This window comes from Neophocaena asiaeorientalis, unplaced genomic scaffold, assembly GCF_003031525.2.
Source record: "Neophocaena asiaeorientalis asiaeorientalis breed wild unplaced genomic scaffold, Neophocaena_asiaeorientalis_V1.1 scaffold648, whole genome shotgun sequence".
NCBI lineage: Eukaryota > Metazoa > Chordata > Mammalia > Artiodactyla > Phocoenidae > Neophocaena > Neophocaena asiaeorientalis.
In genome coordinates, this window is record NW_020172781.1 from 2,059,951 (window position 1) to 2,080,570 (window position 20,620).

Below are 20,620 nucleotides of genomic sequence, written 5' to 3' on the forward strand. Positions count from 1 at the left end.
TGGGCAAATTGATATCCAGAGCAGGGGCAGAGTGCAGCCTGAAACCCTCCCTCTTCCTCCTGGAGTTCTCTGCCTGCCCCGCCCTCCCCTGTGGGCAGCTGTGACCCACACCCAGCTGTCCTGGTGGGTGATGTGTCCATCGCAGTCATGGCAGCTTCTGGGCTGGGACCGAGGGAGATGCAGCCCAAGGTCTGGCTTCCCACCGAGGCTAAAGGAAGGAATGGTTACGTGCTGACACCCAGCCTGTGTGTTCCCCTCGTGGAAACGGCACCTGCAGCATGGACACGCACCCAATGGCCCTGGGTAAAGTGAAGTTTATTTGTAGGCTGTGGTTTAAAAGGGTTTTTAATTTTGAAAAAGTGTTAAAGCCATGAATCGCAGGGCTCCACATCCCAGGGGCTTCCAGGCCAGCTCTCGAGTGAGAGGTAAGATCTTGGTGAGGGCAGGGGTCTGGGCAGGCTGGGGGGAGGGACTCATTTCTTGCCCTTGCCCTTGCCCTTGCCCTTGCCCTTGCCCTTCTTCACTCTGCTCTTGCTCCGCTTCCTCTTCTTGGACCTGAGCATGGAGCGGACCAGGTAGCCCCTCCACAGGGCCTGGATGAGCATGGCAGCCCGCACCATGTGCACCATCTCCTGCTCGGCTTCCAGCCTCTTCTTGGCCTTGATCTCCTGCTCGGCCTGGATCTGGGAGAACTCTTCCACCAGCACGTCATGCCGTCTCTTCAGCTCCTCCAGCTGCAGCTTCTCCTCTTTGTGGATGACATCCAACTCCTCGTACTCATCCTGGGGTGACAGGCAGGGGGTAGGGGTCTCCAGGCACAGAGCACCGCCTGCCACCCTCTTCTGTTCCCACCCTTCCCGAAGACGCTTCCGCCCCCAGCAATACCGCCTATGCTAAGCCTTTCTGCATCTGAGGCCCAGATGAGAATGGGAGAGCTGATGCGGTCCATCTGAGTTTGCGGTGGGACCCAGCTGAAATAGGTCAGGAAGGAGGAAAGAACACGGCTCGTGGGCTGGGCAGGCTGGGCTTCCAATCCCAGCTCAGCCACATCTCGAGGGGCTTCACCTTTCAAGCCGTCATTTTTCCTCATCTGAAACATGGGGACAATTCCAAACCCAGGAGCAGGGGTGGGAGCTATTTCCAGGTTTAAATGACAGGATGGATGCAACGTCCATCCCCCCCGCTCCCACCAGGCATCTACCAGAAGAAAAGTACTTCCAGAGGACACAGAGCTAAGTGGACTCGGTCTCTGCCATCATTCACCCACCACCCTCATTGGGAACAGAGAAACAAGAGCACAGCCTCCCCCTTCATAGAGCACTCAGGATCAGACAGCACACCTGATGTTGACCACTCAGAGGCTTATGTCACTTCCAGTGCTCACCAGGCCTCCCCGCCCCAAAGTCGGGGCTGTGGGCCACCGATGTTATCACAGAGCTGGGTGGAGGCTTAAGGGCACCCCGTTTTTAGGCTACTATTCCCTGAGCACCTCCTCCAGGCCAGATCCTGTGCTGTACAAGCACCTGTGACAACGGTGACTCGTTAAATCCCCACCATGGTTCCAGCGTGGGTGTTACTGTGATCACATGCAGAAATGGGCTCAGAAAGGTCAAGTCCCTTGCTTAGGGTCACACAGCGAGTAAGTGCCACTAGAGTAGAACCTCCAGATAACAATGGGGACTTTCTTGACCGCTGGAGCCCAGCACTGGGCACATCTAAGCACTCGGTAGAAAGTTCCTGAGTGACTGAGTGAAGTGGTGGAGGTGAACGCTTGAATCCCGTGGGGATGAGTCCCGGCTTAGGGGGCTGCTAGCAGGAGCTGAGCAGGAGGGAACAGGGAGTCTGGGATATTGACAGTAGATGGAGCCAGGATCTTCGGGCCTGGTGTCAACCACATCTTAGTGGCTCGCAGCTTCTGGCTCCTTCCTTTCCCACCACTCCCCTCACTGCCCCAGGCTAGACAAACCCTTGAGCCTAAGGAAGGGGCAGGGAAGCCACTCTGGAGAGGCCCAGAACTTGGCATAGACCATGGACCATACTAGGGCTTCTCTTCTCCACCCCTCACCCCCATTCCTAGAGGATCTTGGGAAACACACTTGAGAGAGACTTAGGCAGACAGATACCTGCTTTTCACTCATCTCCAAATCGTATTTCTGGATCCAGTTCTCAATTTCCGTTTCCACTTTATATTTTTTCTAAAACAAATTCAATTAGTCATTGTGTGATGGACTAATATTAACAATAAAAAGCACTCAGCCCACTCTGCATCAGCAGGCCCTGCCTCATGCCTCGCCTCCTGAATCCACATCACAAGGTATGTTCTCCATTTCACAGGCAAGGACACAGAGGATCAGATGTGCTAACTCACTTGGCCCAAGATTACAGAGCTGATGGGTGGTGGAGCTTGGATTTGAAGCCAGCAGTCCAGCTCCAGAACACTGTAGGCAGAGGGAGCAGCAGGTGCAAAGGCCCTGCGGTGGGAACAAGCTGGTGATGTTTAAAGGGTAGGAACTGAGCCAGTGTGGCTGGAATGGCGTGGCCGGGGAGGAGAATGGTCCCATTTAGCTCAGAGTGAGAAGCTGTGTCACAGAGGGAGTGTCAGCAGTGGAAGGAGTTTGGTTTCTAACGTAAGGGAGAGTGGAAGCTGTTGGGTGGATTTAGATACGGTGGAGGAACGTGATCTAATTTTGTTTTTAAAAGGTCAGCTCCTGTCCATACAGTGGAATGCTATTCTGCCATAAAAAGGAGTGAAGTATCGGTAAGTGCTACGTGGATGAACCTTGAAAGTGCAAGGCTAAGTGAAAGAAGCCAGACACGAAAGACCACATACTGTATGATTCCATTTACGTGAAGCGTCCAGAATAGGCAAATCCATAGAGACAAAAAGTAGACGAGTGGTTGCCAGGGACTGGGGGGAGGGGGGTGGAGAAGCTACTTAATGAGTACAGGGTTTTATCTGGAGGTGATGAAAATATCTTGGAACTAGATAAAGGTTGTGGTTGTCCGACATTGTGAATATACTAAGTGCCACTGAATAACTTTAAATGGTTATATTTTATGTTATGTGAATTTCACCTCAATTAAAAAGAAAAAAATCAGCTCCTTAGTCCTACAGTGCAAGAGTTCGTAACTTGGGCACCATGGATGGGCTGGCTTCAGGGAGCCTGTGACCCAAGAATTGCCCCCCACCATGGGTATGTGCTTCTGTGCCTTTTCATGGGGGAGAGGCCCGGTGCTTCCATTAGATGCTCGAAAGTGTAGTGAAACAAAAACGAATCTGAGAACAAGTGTTAGAAAGGGTGTCCTTTGTGAGGAAAGGGATTCGGAAGCAAACTGGGTGCATGCTGGGCCTGGGTCCTGGCTGAGACGATGGAGAAGGCAGATGAAAAAAGGATATTTATTGAGCACCTACTAGGTGCTACCAGCTGCCTACCCATCATCCCATCTAATTCTCATAGCAGCTCATTAAGGCCTATTCAATCACTTTCACTTCAAAAATATGAAAACTAAGGCTCGGAGGGAGTTAAGAGATTTGCCAGAGGTTTCTGTGCGCCTTCATTTCCTTTGCAGGACAGGTGGGTATCATCCTCCTTGTGGGGCCCAGAGGAGTTCAGGAACTTGCCCAAGGTCACAGAGCTGGCCTGCAGCAGGACCTGATCTCTCTGCCCCCAGCCCCTGGCCTGTGTGCTGCTCCCTCCCGCCTCCCGAGGGATACTGCGTCCATCCTGGGCTTCCCTGCACCCTTCTCCCCAGGGAGCTGCGCCCCGGGCGGCTGGAGCAGCCCTGCCCCCCACCCCAAGCCCTGCGCCTGGCCCTCCCTTCACCTCCTCCCCTGCCCCAGTGGCCCCATTGCCCCCACCGCCCTGCTTCCCCGGGGCACCTTCCTCAGCGCCTGCTCTGCCTCCCAGTTCTCCACGACCAGGCTGTTGAACTGGGCCTGCAGCAGCAGGATCTCCTGCTGGGTCTTGGCCACCCGGGCCTGCGAGGCCCGGAAGTCCGCCTTCTGCTGCTTCTTGGCCTCCTGCTTGGTGCGAAGGAGGCTGTTCTCTGAGAGCTTGGGCAGCTGGTGCAGGTGGTTTTTCAGTTCTTGGATCACGAAGTTCTCCTTCTCCACCTGGGCCAGGAAGAAAAGAGGCTCCAGGATACCTCCGCGATCATGAGCCATCACTGGAGAGGCTGGCGTGAGCCACCAAATCCCAGCCCTGGCCCAGGAGGACGGGGACAGCCCGCCTAGAGACCGGGAAATTGAGGCTCGGGGGGGTTGAGTCTGTCTGGGGTTGTGCAGCTGAGATGGAATTTGAAGCCGGGTCTGTCTGATCCAGACAGGCTGTCTGGCCACCGTCCTCTGTTTCCCGGCGTGAGCGAAGTGCACAGGGGGAGAGGTCTGCGACAGCGCGACGCTCCTGCCGGGGCACAGCAGGGGAGTGCCTAGTTGCCAGGGACACTTGGCGCGATGCATGAAAGTGTGAGATAAACACACGCAGCAGAATTCACTGTGTTATAAAGAAGAAACTAACACACCAGTGTAAAGCAGTTATACTCCAACAAAGATGTTAAAAATAAATAAATAAAAATAAAATAAAGTAAAATAAAACAGGAATTGGGGTTGGGGGGCACCACTGTTTCATAAATAAACTCCAAAGGCTGATCACAAGCGCTAGGGTGTCCCTCTGAACACACCGGTGCTGTGGCTGGCTCAGGCCAGCAGCCTCGGGCTGGGGGCAGCTGGCAGCAGGGCCGCAGCGGGTCTGAGCTCACTTCCTGTACTCAGGGAGTGGGAGGCGGGGTGGGGAGGGGTTTGAGGCAAGCCTGTCCTGTGGGCAAGTCTTCAGCCTTCAGGGGTTGGGTTTGAAGCAGGCAGTAGTATTCGCAGTCAGAGCTTTTCTTGTGGACCCCTCAACATGCCTTATTGGTGTCATCCTCTCATTTTACACTGAGATCCAGTGACCTGATGAAATCTGCCCACCTGGCAGAAATGGAATTTGACCCCAGATCTGTCCAACTTGGCAGCCCCAAGCTGTTTCCACTACCTGAATGAGACCAGCAAAGCCACTTGGAAGTCCTCTTCCTTTCCCTAGGTGACACCCCTCCAACCTATGAGTGGTCTCCCCTGAGCACCCAGGAGCCTGTCATCTCTCTACTCAGCAGATAATTACCTTGTCCCCCTTTTTGTGCCAGGCCCACTAGGGACCCAGTGGAGGGCCAAGAGAGACAAGGTCCCTGTTCTCTTGTGGGGGAGCCAGACCCCAATCATATCATCAAATCATCACACAGTCATCAACAAACCCTGATGAATGCTGTACAGGACAAAGTCGGAGAGAACATAAGGAAGGGGGGACCCCCCGAGCTAGTACATCAGGGAGGGAGGGTGGCCTTGATCTCTCATCTATCACAGGGCGATGAAAATGTGACAGTGCTGGCTAGCTGTCCCCCAGGACCTGTTCTCCCCAGAAAGGCTGTAGAGCAGGATGTTTCACTGGGAAGGTGGCCCCAGCTACAGACCACTTTCCCAGCATCTCTAGCACTGGGTGTAGCTAAGAACTATATGAATGCTGCTTCTAGGTGATGTCCCAAAAGGGTAGGACAAAGTCCCCTCCTCCCCTTTCCTCCTTCCTGCTGGCTGGACCAGTGGTGACATGACGGTGGAAAGCTGGAGCAGCCTTCTGGGTCCATAGTTAGAAGTCCCATGTGGGGGACAGCAGAGAAGCCAGCAGCAAGGAACCTGGGCCCCTGAAGAGTTTACGAAGCAGAGCTTCCATGCCAGCTCTCTGTTAAACAGAAATACATCACCAGCTTGACTAAGCCACTATTATTTGGGGTCTCTGATTTAGCAGCCAAACCTATACTCATACGCCACTTCCCAGGGACTTTGCTAGCTGTTAGTGCGAAAATGTGTGTAAAGAATAACACATAGGGGCTTCCCTGGTGGTGCAGTGGTTGAGAGTCCACCTGTCGATGCAGGGGACACGGGTTTGTGCCCCGGTCCGGGAAGATCCCACATGCCGCGGAGCGGCTGGGCCCGTGAGCCATGGCCGCTGAGCCTGCGCGTCCGGAGCCTGTGCTCCGCAAAAGAAGAATAACACGTAGTATGTGTCTTGTTAGGTTGGGATCATGTTATCCTTTCCCCTCTTAAAAATTCTTCTAGAGCTTCCACCCCTCCTACCTGCCCCTTACCCTCAGGACACAGACCACATTCCTCGATTAGGCCTCAAAGGCCCTGTGTAATCTGCGAGCAAAGCCTTAAATTAAGTATTTACTACCCAGCCTTGGCCTGGAAGGTCTCTCTCTACCTCACTCGCCTGGTTCACTCCCTCTCGTTCTCCATGTCTTGGCTTCAACGTCCCTGAGTTCCAAGTTCAGGTCTCCTATAACACTCTCTTATAGCACCCTATACTTACCCTTCCTTGTACTTCTCAAAACTGTAATTAAATCAGCTCTTTAAGACCTACCTTCCCTATCGTGAACTCCATGAGGCTGGGACCATGTGGACTCATCATTTATAAGACCTGGCACCTGGTAAGTGCTCAAAACAATACTTATGGAGTAAATGAATGAAAACAGCTATTTAAATCACGGAGGAAAAAACCCAACTGCCAAAAGATTTGGGCTCCTCCCTGGGGCTCCTTCTATAACCTGACCAAGGCTGTGCAGTGATACCTCTGCATCCCTGTTCCTCACGCAGGCTGCCAATTCATTTTCCAGAGTATCGATGATTTCTTGGTTCCTCTGATTTCGTCTGGTGATGTCCTGGATGAACTGAGTCTTGTCTCTGGCTTCCATGGGACTAGTGAGTAGCTTCTCAAACAGGAAACCTCGGAGTTCTACCAGGCTATCAATAAAACTCTGGGCTTCCGCACTTCTGCCCAGGGTCTGCACCTGCAACAGACTGGCAGCCTGGGGGTTACCGAGCAGGAGTCTCACGATGTTCTTGGTGGATCCTTTGATCTGCTGCATAAGGGGTGGGAGGTGGGATTTCTGCACCTCTATGGAGAGGACACGGTCTTGGAACCACGGTTCATCCTCGAACTCTTCTTCCTCCTGCAACTGCCTTTCTTCCTCCTGCAGGTAACTGACGCGATCCAGGAGGATCTGGCAAAGGTCCTGGTGCTCTCTCACTGCTTTCATGATGTCCTCCCCCAGCATCCCCTCCGAATTCTTGGAACTGGATGCCACGTATGACAGCAGGGTCACCAACTCCACCTTGTGAATGGTCTCGTCCAGGACGGACATGATCCTCTTGGTCTCGATGGTGGTGAGTTTGGTCTCGGTAGGAGGCAAGGGTTTTGGCCGGGTGGTGGAGTTTTTGGTTGTCTGTGCTATCAGCCTTACTCTGTTGACGTCAGGGTCTTGGTAGAGAGGGGCCACGGCAAGGACGTCCAAAGCCATTTTATGAGCGGTCTTCTTCGCCTTTGTACACCCTGAGAGATTGAGACTTTGGTAGACTATCTGGGCTTCCTGCTTTTATTGTCTCTGGCAACCCTGAAAAAGGAAGGAGTAGGTAGTCAGCAGAGTCAGGCTGACTTCGGGATGGCTGGTGTGGCCACAGCAGCCGTAAGCTGTGGATGTGGAGAGTTTGTCTTAGGTGCTCTGCAGCCTTTACACAGAACCTCTCAAGGAAAGCCGCGTTTAGCTTTGTAACAGTGCTCAGGGCCCCAAGGGTAAGGGACCATGTGTGGAGCTGGGTCTCAGGCACATGTGTCAGGCAGGGACCAACTAGGAATACAGACATCATTCTAGGTATTCAAACACAGCAACCAGTTACGTGGGTGATGGAAGAATTGAGAGGCCAATCAGGGGAAGGGAAAGCCACCCAGCGATTGTCAATGGCAGGAAACCACGAAGGAGGAGGAAGCAGTGGGTTTGGGAATCAGGGCCACCCAGGGGAAGCTGGAGCCACAGCCATTTCCTGTCCAGGAGTCACTATAGCCCCAGTGGAGCTGTGGCCACTGCCGGAAATGCAGCCCAAAGCAGAGAGAAGAGGAGAAATCTGGTTTCTCCCTTTGTCCAGCCTTCCAATCTAACACCAGCACCTCCCACTGACCAAATCCAGTGGGAAACCAGCGACAAGGGAGCCTGGGCAATGCAGCCTGCAGGGGTCAGCAGCTGGAGACAGAGCAGAAGAGGGACAAGCAATGGTGCTGAGAGTGAACAGCATGAGGACCAGCACAGCGCATTTGCATTGGCTTTTAAAAACGGATTAAAAAAATCGGGGTGGAGGTCTTCCCTGGTGGCGCAGTGGTTGAGAGTCCGCCTGCCGATGCAGGGGACACGGATTCGTGCCCCGGTCCGGGAAGATCCCACATGCCGCGGAGTGGCTGGGCCCGTGAGCCATGGCCGCTGAGCCTGCGCGTCCGGAGCCTGTGCTCCGCAACGGGAGAGGCCACAACACTGAGAGGCCTGCGTACCGCAAAAAAAAAAAAAGATCATCCCTGTAGTCATCTATTCAGGTATTTATTGAGCCCCTGGGGTTATAAAAAAGATGCAAGGTATAGTTCCTGTCCTCCCAGAGTTTACCTTCACTTCCTCTCAGCTCAAATATTACTGTCATAGTGAGTGCTTTAGGGGCTCCCGATGTAAAATATAAACCCTCTCCTTCTCCCCCACCCTCCCAGTCCCCTTATCCTGTTTACTACTTTGAGATATGAAACATGCACACACGAGGGTTCAACAACTACAGAAGGAAGGGGATAAAGTTGTATTCATAGAATAGATGGTATTATGACCAGCCATCAACACCAGAGTGGGGGCTTTGCAGTTTATCTTGTAGGAAGCTGGGATCCATTTTGATTTCAGGAAAAGTGTAACAGGATAAAATTAGACTTTGAGAAAGATCTGTTGTAATGGGTGACTTATAGAGGAAGGGCTGTTGGCAGGCAGATCAGGTGGGATATTGTAAACCTTCCACCCGGGCCTTTGCACATGCTATTTCTTCTTCCTGAAACACTCTTCTCTCTCCTCCTTGCTAAGTTAATTCCTTATACTTAGATCTCATTCAAGTGTCTCACTTCTTCAGCGAAGCCTTTCCTGGACTTCCAGGTTGGGTCAGATTCTTTTTATAGGTTCCCATAAGGCCATGCGTCTTTGTGGCAGGCACACCCCCCCAACTCCAATTCCCTCTTGTTTGCCAGTACTATAGAGGCTGGAAATACTGCCCACCTTCTCAGATTCCTTTAGAGTTAGCAGTGGTTATAAACACAGTTCAAACCAATGAAATCCAATGAAATAGAAGGATAAGTTTTCTAGGGGTTTCCATGAAAACTTATACCTTCCTGACACAAAAGACAGACATTGTTGGCTTCACGTCCATTCCCTGAACTTGGGCTTAATGCTGGAGCAATGGCAGCCACTTTGTGAATGAGAAGGAAAAATTAAGAGAATTGTTGGAATGCTGTCCCTGATGTCACTGAGCCACTGGACCTTCCAAGTGTCCATCATCCTTGACCCAGATGACTGTGATAACCTCTTCACTGTTCACCCTACTTCCACCCTCCTGCCCCACAGTCTCTTCTCATCACAGCAGCCAAAGGGAACCTTTTAAAATGTCAGATCTTTTCACTCCTCCACTCAAAACCCAGCTCACAAGAGCTGATTGCTAAATTTTCAGGATATTTGTGAGTTGGTTCTTAAATCATTGGTAGCTTGAAATCAGCCATGGTGGGAGTATTTACATCATGGAAATTGACAAATCCTACAAATCAGCACTGCCTCTCCACCAGACTGGTTGTTAAACATTTACCAGCACACCATGGCTACAATGGCTTCCCATCTACTCAGAATAAAAGCCAAAGTTCTTACAATTACCTATAAAACCCTGCATAATCTGGCTAGTGCTACCACTCACTTTCTTATGCACTCAAGTTGACCTTTTTTTGTTGCTGTTGTTCCTTGATCGTGTCAGATATGATCCAACTTCAGACAGGGACTTTGCACTTGCTGTCCCTCCTGTCTGGAATACTCCTCTACATATCTGCAGACTGTGTTTCTTCACTTCTTCTCGGCTCAAATATTAGTGTCATAGTGAGTGCTTTACTGACACCCGATGTAAAATATAAACCCTCTCCTTCTCCCCCACCCTCCCAGTCCCCTTATCCTGTTTACTTTTTCCACAGGTTAATTTTCACCATATGACATCTCTCCATGGACCTCTTTATTTATTGTCTGTCTTTCCCCTCCTCTAAAAAGTAAGCTCCAAAGAAGGTAGAGGCTTTATCAATTTTCATGACTACTGAATTCCCAGCACTGAAAAAGACTGATATTCACCTTGGGGAGAGATCTGTTGCCACCACTACAGGTTACCTGGGCCATTTCAATTTTCATACTCTGTCTGTGGACGTGAGAAACGTTTTGATGAATGAAGGACAGTTTTGAGCTTGGGTGGGGATGGGAGAGAATGGTGGGGCCCTTGAGAATCTAGGGAAATTGGGAGAGGAAGTTTAGAAGGGAGGACAGAGACTTCAGTTTTTTTTTTGTTTTTTTTTTGCGGTACGCGGGCCTCTCACTGTTGTGGTCTCTCTCCCGTTGCGGAGCAGAGGCTCCGGACGCGCAGGCTTAGCGGCCATGGCTCACAGGCCCAGCCGCTCCGCGGCATGTGGGATCTTCCCGGACCGGGGCACGAACCCGTGTCCCCTGCATCGGCAGGCAGACTCTCAACCACTGCGCCACCAGGGAAGCCCCTAGACTTCAGTTTTAAACTCATCGAGCTACAGCTGCCATAACTGGAGTAGACAGTGGGCAAGGATGTCTCGGCCTTCCCGTGACCTGTTTGCTCTTCGTCAGGTGACAGCACCCCACTTTTCCTTTGAGGAACTCACCCTCTCTCTCCCTGTGTGTGGTCTTGGTGGGACTGCCAATCAAACAATCCTGGTCTCTGCCTCCTAGGAACCCTGAAGAGTGACTCATGGATGAGAAATGGCAGGACCTGATTCATGCCAGTGATGGGTTCCTGAAGATTCTGCTACCAAGATCCCCAGAACTTCCTTGGCTGCCGTCCTGTCTGAGGGCTGGATCTTCAGCTTTTCCTTCACCATTTTGCTTAGCCAGGGTTAGTTTCTGTTGCTCGCGATCAAAGGACAAAATATGCTAGGCAACTGACAACACAATATCTAGGGGGCTCCAGGAAGACCTTGGGAATGGAGATACGAATGCAAGGGAGGAGGAAGCGAGGTATGAAGCCACAACAGACACCTGTTCAGCAAGGCAAAGAGTAAGGAAATCCAAGGAACACCTAAAGTAACAAAGAACAGGAAGAAAGGAACCCAGATCAGGTGCTAACGAGGCTTTGTTCCTTGGCCAGGAAAGATGGATCCCTCGGGCTTCCCTGGTGGTGCAGTGGTTAAGAATCTGCCTGCTAATGCAGGGGACACAGGTTCAAGCCCTGGTCCGGGAAGATCCCACATGCCACGGAGCAACTAAGCCCACAAGTCACAACTACTGAGCCCACATGCCGCAACTACTGAAGCCCATGCGCTGGGAGCCCATGCTCCACAACAAGAGAAGCCACCGCAATGAGAAGCCTGTGCACTGCAATGAAGAGTAGCCCTCTCTCGCCGCAACGAGAGAAAGCCTGCACGCAGCAATGAAGCCCCCAATGCAGGCAAAAATATAAATAAATAAATTTATTTTAAAAAAAAAACAAACCAGAAGCCTCTGGGGGCTGAGGACTGGGGCAGAAGGGCATTATCTTGCATCTCCTTGATTCCCACCTGCTTCCTGTTCCCCAATCAATCTCGTGAGTTCCTTAAGGCTTTTCCTGAAAATAACATTTTAGGGACAGCCATGGAGCTTCCTCAGCCTCCCCGGGGAATGAAGGATCTCTGCCCCATGGGCCACAGAACGAATGTGAACCAAGTGTTTAATGAACTCACTTCTCCCCATGGTCCCCCAAGGCTCTCAGGCATAAATCAAAACTCTGAAATTCTTTAGAGATTGCGGCTGCAAATGCAACGTTATGGGAAATGTTTCCAATTTGCTTTCAGCCAAATTACCTCTTTGCTTTAAAGGGCAAACTTGTTTTCTTTGATTATGATGACGCCCATCAGTTTCTGACAGCTCATTTGGGTGAACAAGAAAAAGCTGGTGGAACTGGAATTGGGGGAAATGCATCTGACTGTGATTACAAAAACAAACAAAAAACGAACTAACTCTTGAGAACTTACTATGTACTGACCATTGTTCTAAATGCTTTACACAAATCAACTCCTTTATTCTTCACAACAGCCTCCTGGGGTTGGTGTTTTTATTATGTCCATTTTCCAGAAGAGGAAAGGAAGGCAGAGGGAGGTTAGCTGTTTCTGCTAGTTTACAGCATGTAAGTCACAGAGCTGGGATTTCAGCCCAGGCAGTCTGTCTTAGGAGTCCGCATCCCATAACCACTATTCTGTCCAGCCTCTGGATTTTAAGATTGACTTCTATGGTGGAAAAATTAGCATCATGATCTGCAGACTAATTCTTTGCTGGTCCAGTTTCAGTGAGTCCTGTTAAGTAGAGGCGTACAGAAGAGATGGGTTCACAGCTCGATTCCTATAGCATTCAATCTATTTAACAACTACAAACATGATATGCATATTTGTTGTTATACGTGCATATATAATATAATACGTTATATTATATTGCATTACTTCATATTATATTATACTACTTATAAATATAAATGCTAGACTTGATTCACCTTTCTTTCTAGTGCCTCACAGTCTTCCTCCCGGTGTCACGTTCCCATGGGTACACCTGGGATTAGACACAGTTCACAGCACAGAGCTGCCACCCCATTGCTTTCTCCTCACTTAAGAAAGCTTATCAGGAATTCTCTGGCGGTTCAGTGGTTAAGACTCGGCACTTTCACTGCCATGGGCCTGGGTTCGATCCCTGGTTGGGGAACTAAGATCCCACAAGCCACGTGGCAAAAAAAAAAAAAAAAGCTTATCAGAATGCGGGTGAAGGAGGGAGAGGGATTAAATTATTTTAGGGTAAGCTTTGAATCATCTCTCATTGATTTTTTTTTTTTTTTGCGGTACGCGGGCCTCTCACTGTTGTGGCCTCTCCCGTTGTGGAGCACAGGCTCTGGACACACAGGCTCAGTGGCCATGGCTCACGGGCCCAGCCGCTCGGCGGCATGTGGTATCTTCCCGGACCGGGGCACGAACTCGTGTCCCCTGCATCGGCAGGCGGACTCTCAACCACTGCACCACTGGAGAAGCCCTCTCATTGATTTTTATATTTTGGAGTCAATCATTCATTCACATACTTTGGAACTTTATTATCAGCGAATTACCAAGACATACCTCGTAACTGATCACGACATGGGGATTGTTGGAGCAGAACTGATGGGGCAAGAAAGATGCCTTCATGATGGCTGGTTCTAGTTCAGTGTTGCCCAAATCTCTCTCGCTGGAATGCCACCTTTGTGATTTCTGCCAAATCTCTAGACCAAGCTGTACTATTATCAACTCAATTGTTTTCTTTAAATACATGTTCATGTTCCTCCTTAAGTACTTTTCCTTAAAAAGGAAACTTTATACCTTGCTATAACTGGAAAATGTTTCACTTTCATGAAACAGAAGATAACAATGTCTACATCCTGGTGTTATTTCATTCCAGCTAGATACTGTGACCCAGGAAGGATGGGTCTGAGACCAGATCTCTGTCTTGCTAAAAAAGCAAGATTAGCAAGCGGTAGGGAGATGTTAAAGACACACTAAGAAAAAGAGAGAAGAGACAAGGTACTAATACCAGGAAATAAAGAGGGGCCATTACTACTGATCCCGTGGATGTTAAAATGATAACAAAGGAATATTATGAACTTTATGGCCATCAATTTGATAACACATTGTGGATGTTATAATTTGCTTAGCTGATTTCATGTGCTTTTGACGGTTCTGCCATGTCTCTGAGAGGCACAATTCTCACCCACCCCACGACTTCAAGACCTACACTCCGTGCTTTCACCTGTATCCTGATGTTCTGCTTATGACTCAGAGGAGTCCTTGATGGCTAAGGGACTCTTGGTCGCTTAGTTCCGATTCCTCCACCTACCTGCTGGGTTACTGGGCAGAGGTTTTGCCTTCGAAGCAGCAGCATTTTTCCTTTCAGCCTCAGGAAGATCCAACTGGCCTGTGAACCACCCAGCTAGCTTTTTTTCAGAACGCTCTAGGCTTTATGTGAGCCTTCCAGGTCTACAGTGGGGAAGGTGAGGGGCTGGAGAGGGCAGGACATTCATGATGAAGACTGCTATCTCCCAAGCAACTATCCTACAGTAGGCGCTCAGGAAAGCACTATTGAATAAATGGAGAGATGGCAAACCCAGCTTCAACAACAGCCCTGTTTCCTCACAGGGTGATGTTGGCATCATAGGATAATGTTATTTCACGAAATATGTTCTGTCCTGAATTAGAACCAGAAAATAGTGTCACATTTCAATAGTAAAAATGGTGGGCCAAGATCTGGCCTATATGGGTTGTTTCCCATCCCTGGACGCAGGGCTTGGAATTTTAAGGTAAAAGATTTAAATATATTTTGTTTTCTCTTTTTCATGGTTTAGTTGCATTTTTTCTCCTATCACCACTTATTTTTGTTGTTGGCTGCGCCGTGCGGCATGCAGGATCTTAGGTCCCCGACCAGGGACCAGGGATCAAACCCGCACCCCTTGCAGTGGAAGTGTGGAGTCTTAACCACTGGACCTCCCGGGAATTCCCTCTATCACCGCTTCTGAAGTATTACCCAATCCTATCTTGTCCTTTTAGAGAACCCATGTTTCATGGATGACATTTGGCTTGCAGAAGGTTCCGGGGCTGGAGCTGAAGCAGTGAACACCGGAGGTATTAACAGACTGGATTGCATCGGTGGTGATGGCTCTGTGGCCGCAGGCTCCAGTGTTATCCTGTGCTTTGGCGACAGAGGACCCTGAATAGTGACTGAGGTTGGGAGGGAATGTGCTCCCAGGGACAGATTTCTAAGCTGCTGGTTATAATGAACAACTCTCTACTGGCCACTGGCCACGGCTATAGCCCTGGGCAAATTCACTTGACCTTCTGGACTCTCATCTCTGAAGCTGAATGGGAAAACATGAGCCTGCTGCCCAGTGATTAAGTTTGTGGGTTCCCATGTCAGGCAAACTTGAAGTTCAATCCTAGGGGATCAACACTTCCTTGCTGTGTGGCTTTAGGCAAGTCAATGAGCGTCTCTAAGCATCTTCGGCTTCCTCGCCTGTAATGTGGGGACAGTAACAGAACCCACACTTGATAAAACTGTTGTGAGTGTGAAATGAAGTCCTGACTCAGTCATGTTGAGATTTTAGGATGACTTCCAAAATGACACAATTTAATATTAACATTTGAATACTTTTTAAAATAGAACATGTATTTTTCCAAATATGATATATATTTGTTTTTGTGCAGAAAGGTTTACAAAGAGCCAACATGGATCCATTTTTTACTCCTTTTTACTATTTCTGTTTTTAATTTTGCAGGTTTCTGCATTACTCATGACTTTCAGTTAGTAATGGAGGAGGACAGAGATCCCTTGAACTGCTCACCATTTTCCAGACTCTTCCCCCTTACAAATTAATTCATCACAATCCTTAATTCCTCTTTTGGCAGTGTGGTTTTCGATGTGTTTATTTCTGGTTATATCCAACTGTGGATAGTATCACTTAGGTTGTTTCAGACATAAGGAAGAATTTCTTAGCAGTGAATTTAGATTCTTCTAAAATAAACTTCCCCCACTTAAATATATATATGTATTTAAATTGTAATCTTAGCAAATGTAAAACACTGGCTTTTCCTGACTGACAGATTACGTTGTGGGAGAGTCTTTTTTATACCATGACCCTTTAGTGAGTGGTGGAATCAATTTGCCTGTTGAGACTAGCATTAAAAATAAATGAAATAGAATAGAAAATATCACAGTGCACTGCATGTAGTAAGTATTCTTTTGTATTTAAAGAGGCGTCTGCTGGATCAAGGAGGAAAATATATTTCTTTGTCTGGCTTGTGGTTAAAAAAAAAAAAGGGGTTTCCCTGGTGACGCAGTGGTTAGGAATCCACCTGCCAGTGCAGGAGACACGGGTTTGATCCCTGGTCCGGGAAGACCCCACATGCCGCGGAGAAACTAATCCCGTGTGCCACGACTACTGAGCCTGCGCTCTAGAGCCCGCGTGCCACAACTACTGAAGCCCACGCGGCTAGAGCCCGTGCTCCGCAACAAGAGAAGCCACGCAATGAGAAGGCCGTGCACCGCAACAAACAGCAGCCCCCGCTCGCCGCAACTAGAGAAAGCCCGTGCGCAGCAGCAAGGACCCGACGCAGCCAAAAAGACGAAAACAAAAACAACTTGTGTTCAAAAGCCCCCATATTGAGGGCATTTGATTGGTCATAGGATATAACCTGCTGCGATTATTTGAGAGCTAAGGTCAAAGAGATACTTTTCCCTGATGCTCTGTATTTCAAATGGTCTTGATTTTCAATCCCTTTTACTTTCAGTTCCACTAACTAAGGCCTGAAGGGAAAAGGTGTGTGCTGACATTTTGGGTCAGATAATTCTCTCCTGTGGAGGCTGTCCTGTGTGCTTGTAGAATGTTTAGCATCATTCCTGGCCTCCACCCACTTGATGCCAGTAGCACCCTTCTCCCACCATTAGCTCTGATCAGTTGGAGATGAAATATCTCTAGACGTTGCCAAATGTCCCTGTGGAGTGTGGGTGGGGTGCTCCTGGTTGAGAACCACTGGTCTAGACCACAGCAGCTTGGCTTCCCTGTAAAACTCCTGGCCTCCCCCATGCTAAGTCCAGTGCTCTATCCAGATGCAAAGGAAGGCATGCCCAAGCCTAGTCCAGCTCTGTCTGACGAGCCGACCTCAGCACCATCTAAAGCCACCATCGGTTACAGAATCAAGATCAGATTCACAAGTTGGGTCTTAGGAGCTCTGGGTGCATGACTCTCTCCTGTCAGGGGCTCTTGGAATAAGTCTAGGCAAGTCCCTTATCTCCTTGGCACCTGGTGACACAACACCTGTCTTAGCCACATCAAAAGGGAGCTGAGTGGAGAAGGGATGGTTTAATAGACAGGAAAGCCCTTTGGAGAGTTAAAAGCTCTCTTCAACGGGGGGTGATGATGATGATTATATGTTGAGGGATAAATCACATAGTGCATCAGCCTCATTGCCCAGAGCTCTTTTCTCCTAGGGAAAAAGGGAAGTACATGTGGGGAACTTAGCAACTGAGTAGGCAGGAAAGACTCACCCCTTTAATTCAATTTTTTTTTTTTGGCCAAGCCATGCAGCTTGCAGGATCTTAGTTCCCCGACCAGGGACTGAACCCGTGTCCCCTGCAGTGAAAGTGTGGAGGTGTGGAGTTCTAACCATTGAACTGCCAGGGAATTCCCTATTTTTTTTTTTTTTTTTTTTTTTTTTTTTTTTTACTGTAAATCAAGTGAAAATCCCAAGCTAAAGCTCTGGCATTTATATCTAACCATGCCTGGAGTGTGTTCCCAAGGGATGCCTCTCCCTGAGCCAGGGCAGAGGTCTGGCTGGGATGCCTGGGGCAGCCTATCCAGCCTGGAGGCAAGGATATTGATACTGACTCTGCAGCCTCTGTTACTGTTTCTTTCAATCAAAAGGCTTGGTAGAGGGTGAAGCCTGGGAAAGGGAACTGTGGGATAGGTTTTTGCTTTCTACTAACAACTTTATAATATTCAGAAAAGGCATGAACAGTGACCTCAGAACTTACCCCTTCTCACTCTTGACTTTCCCACTATTTTCTTCTTTAACTATTTGGAATTCGCCAGTGAAGACACCTAGCACTGGGCTTTACTTTGAGGGAAGATTTGGGTTCTTTTGGCCACGCCGCACAGCTTGTGGGATCTTGGTTCCCAGACCAGGAATCGAACCCAGGCCCATGGCAGTGAAAGTGCTGAGTCTTTACCACTGGACCGCCAGGGAACTCCTGAAGACTATTTATTTCTAATTCAATCTGTTTACTTGTTATAGGTCTATTCAAAATTTCTCTTTATTCTTGGGTCAATTTTAATAATTTGTATTTCTAGGAATTCACTCATTTTATCTAAGTTGTCTTTTTTTGGCATGAAGTTGTTCATAATATTCCTTATAATTTTTTAAGTTTCTGCAGTTCTGATTTTGGTAATTTGTGTCTTTTACTTTCTTGGTCAGTCTAGCTATATCTTCCTGATGTTCTGACCTTCCTATCAATATAAAATGTCCCTCTTTGTTCTAGTAATATTTTTTGTCTTAAAATCAATTTTTTCTGATAGCAATACAGCCTCTCCGGCTCTCTCATGCTTACTCTTTGCATGAATTCCAATTTTTTACTTTCAACTCCTTTGTGTCTTTGAATCTAAGGTGAGTCTCTTGTAGGCGGCATATAGTTCAGTCTCACTTTTTAAATCTAGTCTGGCAAGCTCTGCCTTTTGATCGAAGTGTTTTTTCCATTTACATTTAATAATTTACATTAAATTATTCAGATAGTTGGATTTACATCTGCCATTTCCCTATGTTTTTTTAATCATCTCATCTCACGTTTTGTTCCTGTGTTATTTCGTTAATGCCTTTTATTGTGTTAAATAAATATTTTTAGTCTACTCTTTTGATTCTTCTGTTGATTTAAAAAATTTTTTTTTGAGTTGTTTTCTTAGTGGCTGACTTAGGGATTATATTGTGCATCTTAATTTATCACAGTCTATTCTGGAATACTAAATATTTTCTAGTTGATGGGTCATTGTTATCCTACATTTTTAAAATTATTTAAACATGGCTTCCTTTAGTTCTTTGAACATATTTATAATAGCTTCTTTGAAGCCTTTGTCTGTTGTATGAAGCCAACATCTAGGGACACATAGAGACACTTTCTGTTGACTGCTTTTTTTTCCTGAGTACGTTTACACACGTCTCACAATTTTTATTGAACACTGGAAATTTTAGAGGGAAGATTTTTTTTTTGTAGCAACTCGGTATTTTTTTCCTCCCTAATGATTGTTGTTCTTGTTTTGCTTGGGTGTTTGGTAATTTACTTCCTGGACTAAATCTGTCAAGTCGGTCTCCTCCACAATGTGCAGCTACTGATGTCTCTGCTTAATTGTTTTTTCATATTTTTATTTTTAAACCTGGCTTCCTAGGGGTCCCCTCTGTATCCACATAGTTTAATATTCAGCCAAAAGTCAGTCCGAGGTTGTGCTCAAACTTTGAGCCAGTAAGGCTTCTGTTCTCCCATGGAAAGTGCAGCACGCACTCAGCACATCTACACAGGCTCCAACGGCCAGGGATTAAGTGGCTTGGGCCTGCTCTGGTCTCTGCTACACATGCGCATAACCTCTAGTCAACCAAGACATACACAGAGCTCATCAGGTCCCCTACGGCTGCCTCACTCCCCAGGAACTCCAAGCTTTCACTCCATTGTTTGTGCCAAATAGGATTACAACCTTGGACTGCTAAGAGCTGCCGCCTCCCCTATTCTCTTCCCACCAAGATTGCCACTTTAGCCAGTACTCCTTCAAACCAAGTGAGCCCCATCAGACAGTAACAGTGAAGCTGTTGGTATTCAGGGGGCTACCCACCCTGGTTGAACTATTATGCCCATAGAACTGGGGGTGGGGAAATCAGAGCAGTCTCAGGTAAGTATAGCACAAACTTGGAGTTCGGTGGTTTTATGAATAAAAATTCTCAGTTTGTTGTATGACTTCGGTTGATTTTCAGTGTGCTAACATAGCACTAGATGGTTTTGTCCAGCTTTATAGTTGTTTTTAAAAATTATTATTGTGGTAAAATATACATAACAAAGTTTACCATTGTAACCATTTTAAATTCAGTGGCATTAAATTGTTACATTCACATCTATGTGCAACCGTCACCACCATCCACCTCCTCCAGAACTTTTTCATCATCTCGAACTGAAACTCTGTACCTATTAAATAACTCCCCGTTTTCCCCTCCCCCCAGCCCCTGGCAACCACTATTCTACTTTCTGCCTTAGTTAACCCTCACAACAAACCCTTTGTCTTAAGTATGTAAATGAAATCATATTTCAAGGACGGGGACGGGAGTTAAGTTCTAAAGTTAGCACAAAAGGCCAAAATTGGTATAATCAAAATTACCTGATTTAAACACTCACTTTCATTGGACGCTCACCCTGGGATGTATATATAGGCCGTTGGGTGGAATGGTAGCGGACTTATAAACTACTCTCTCACTCCCAGCACCTGTGTTTGACTTGAAAGTAGTTAACTTTGATGCGACTCCACTTGACTAGTATCATCCACGTTTTACGGATGAGGAAGTGGACAAGTGGAGGGGCAGAGTAGAGGATGCTCAGTAGTCCTTGCAGGGGGTTGAGAGGGAGGTCCAAACTGAGGCAGGGGCTGGAGAGCAGGATCCTGAGTCGGGGACGGGCTCACGGTGGGGGGCTACTGATACCTCAGAGAGCCAAAGGATTGAGGGCTAGACCCCATTCAACATCTCTTCATCATTCCCAGCCCTTCCCCACAAAGTCATTCACCTGCTCCGAGGGCTTCAGGTTTTTCTATCCGTGGTAACCACCGAGGTGACTGCGTTGCTAGGTTACCGGCCAATCTCAGAAGGCGGGACTCAGCGTCTGATTGACTTTCTTTTTCACCATTAAATTC

General features: G+C 48.1%; 1 protein-coding gene across 2 annotated transcripts; it reads right to left on the reverse strand.

The window, feature by feature from the left end:
• Positions 1-329: 329 nt before the first annotated feature.
• On the reverse strand, positions 330-20,591 carry DRC10 (dynein regulatory complex subunit 10). 2 transcript variants are annotated; one of them, XM_024741540.1, is made up of 5 exons: positions 20,494-20,591; positions 6,658-7,479; positions 3,881-4,114; positions 2,124-2,195; positions 330-782 (listed from the first exon to the last, which is right to left on the reverse strand). In XM_024741540.1, exons 2-5 carry the CDS (start codon positions 7,384-7,386, stop codon positions 474-476), a joined length of 1,344 nt encoding a protein of 447 aa, XP_024597308.1. In that variant the 5' UTR covers positions 7,387-7,479; positions 20,494-20,591; the 3' UTR covers positions 330-473. The 2 variants fall into 2 exon arrangements, with proteins under 2 accessions (XP_024597308.1, XP_024597310.1); XM_024741542.1 differs by lacking the exons at positions 2,124-2,195; positions 3,881-4,114; positions 20,494-20,591 and having other exon boundaries at positions 383-782; positions 6,658-7,386.
• Positions 20,592-20,620: the final 29 nt, after the last annotated feature.

Excerpts from the sequence above, each read along its gene's own strand:
- DRC10 (XM_024741540.1), bottom strand. The coding sequence starts at position 7,386 with ATGGCTTTGGACGTCCTTGCCGTGGCCCCTCTCTACCAAGACCCTGAC. Across the intron at positions 4,115-6,657 it reads TGAGGAACAGGGATGCAGAG|GTGGAGAAGGAGAACTTCGT; the intron begins GTATCACTGCAC and ends TTCCTGGCCCAG. Across the intron at positions 783-2,123 it reads TGGAGATGAGTGAAAAGCAG|GATGAGTACGAGGAGTTGGA; the intron begins GTATCTGTCTGC and ends CTGTCACCCCAG.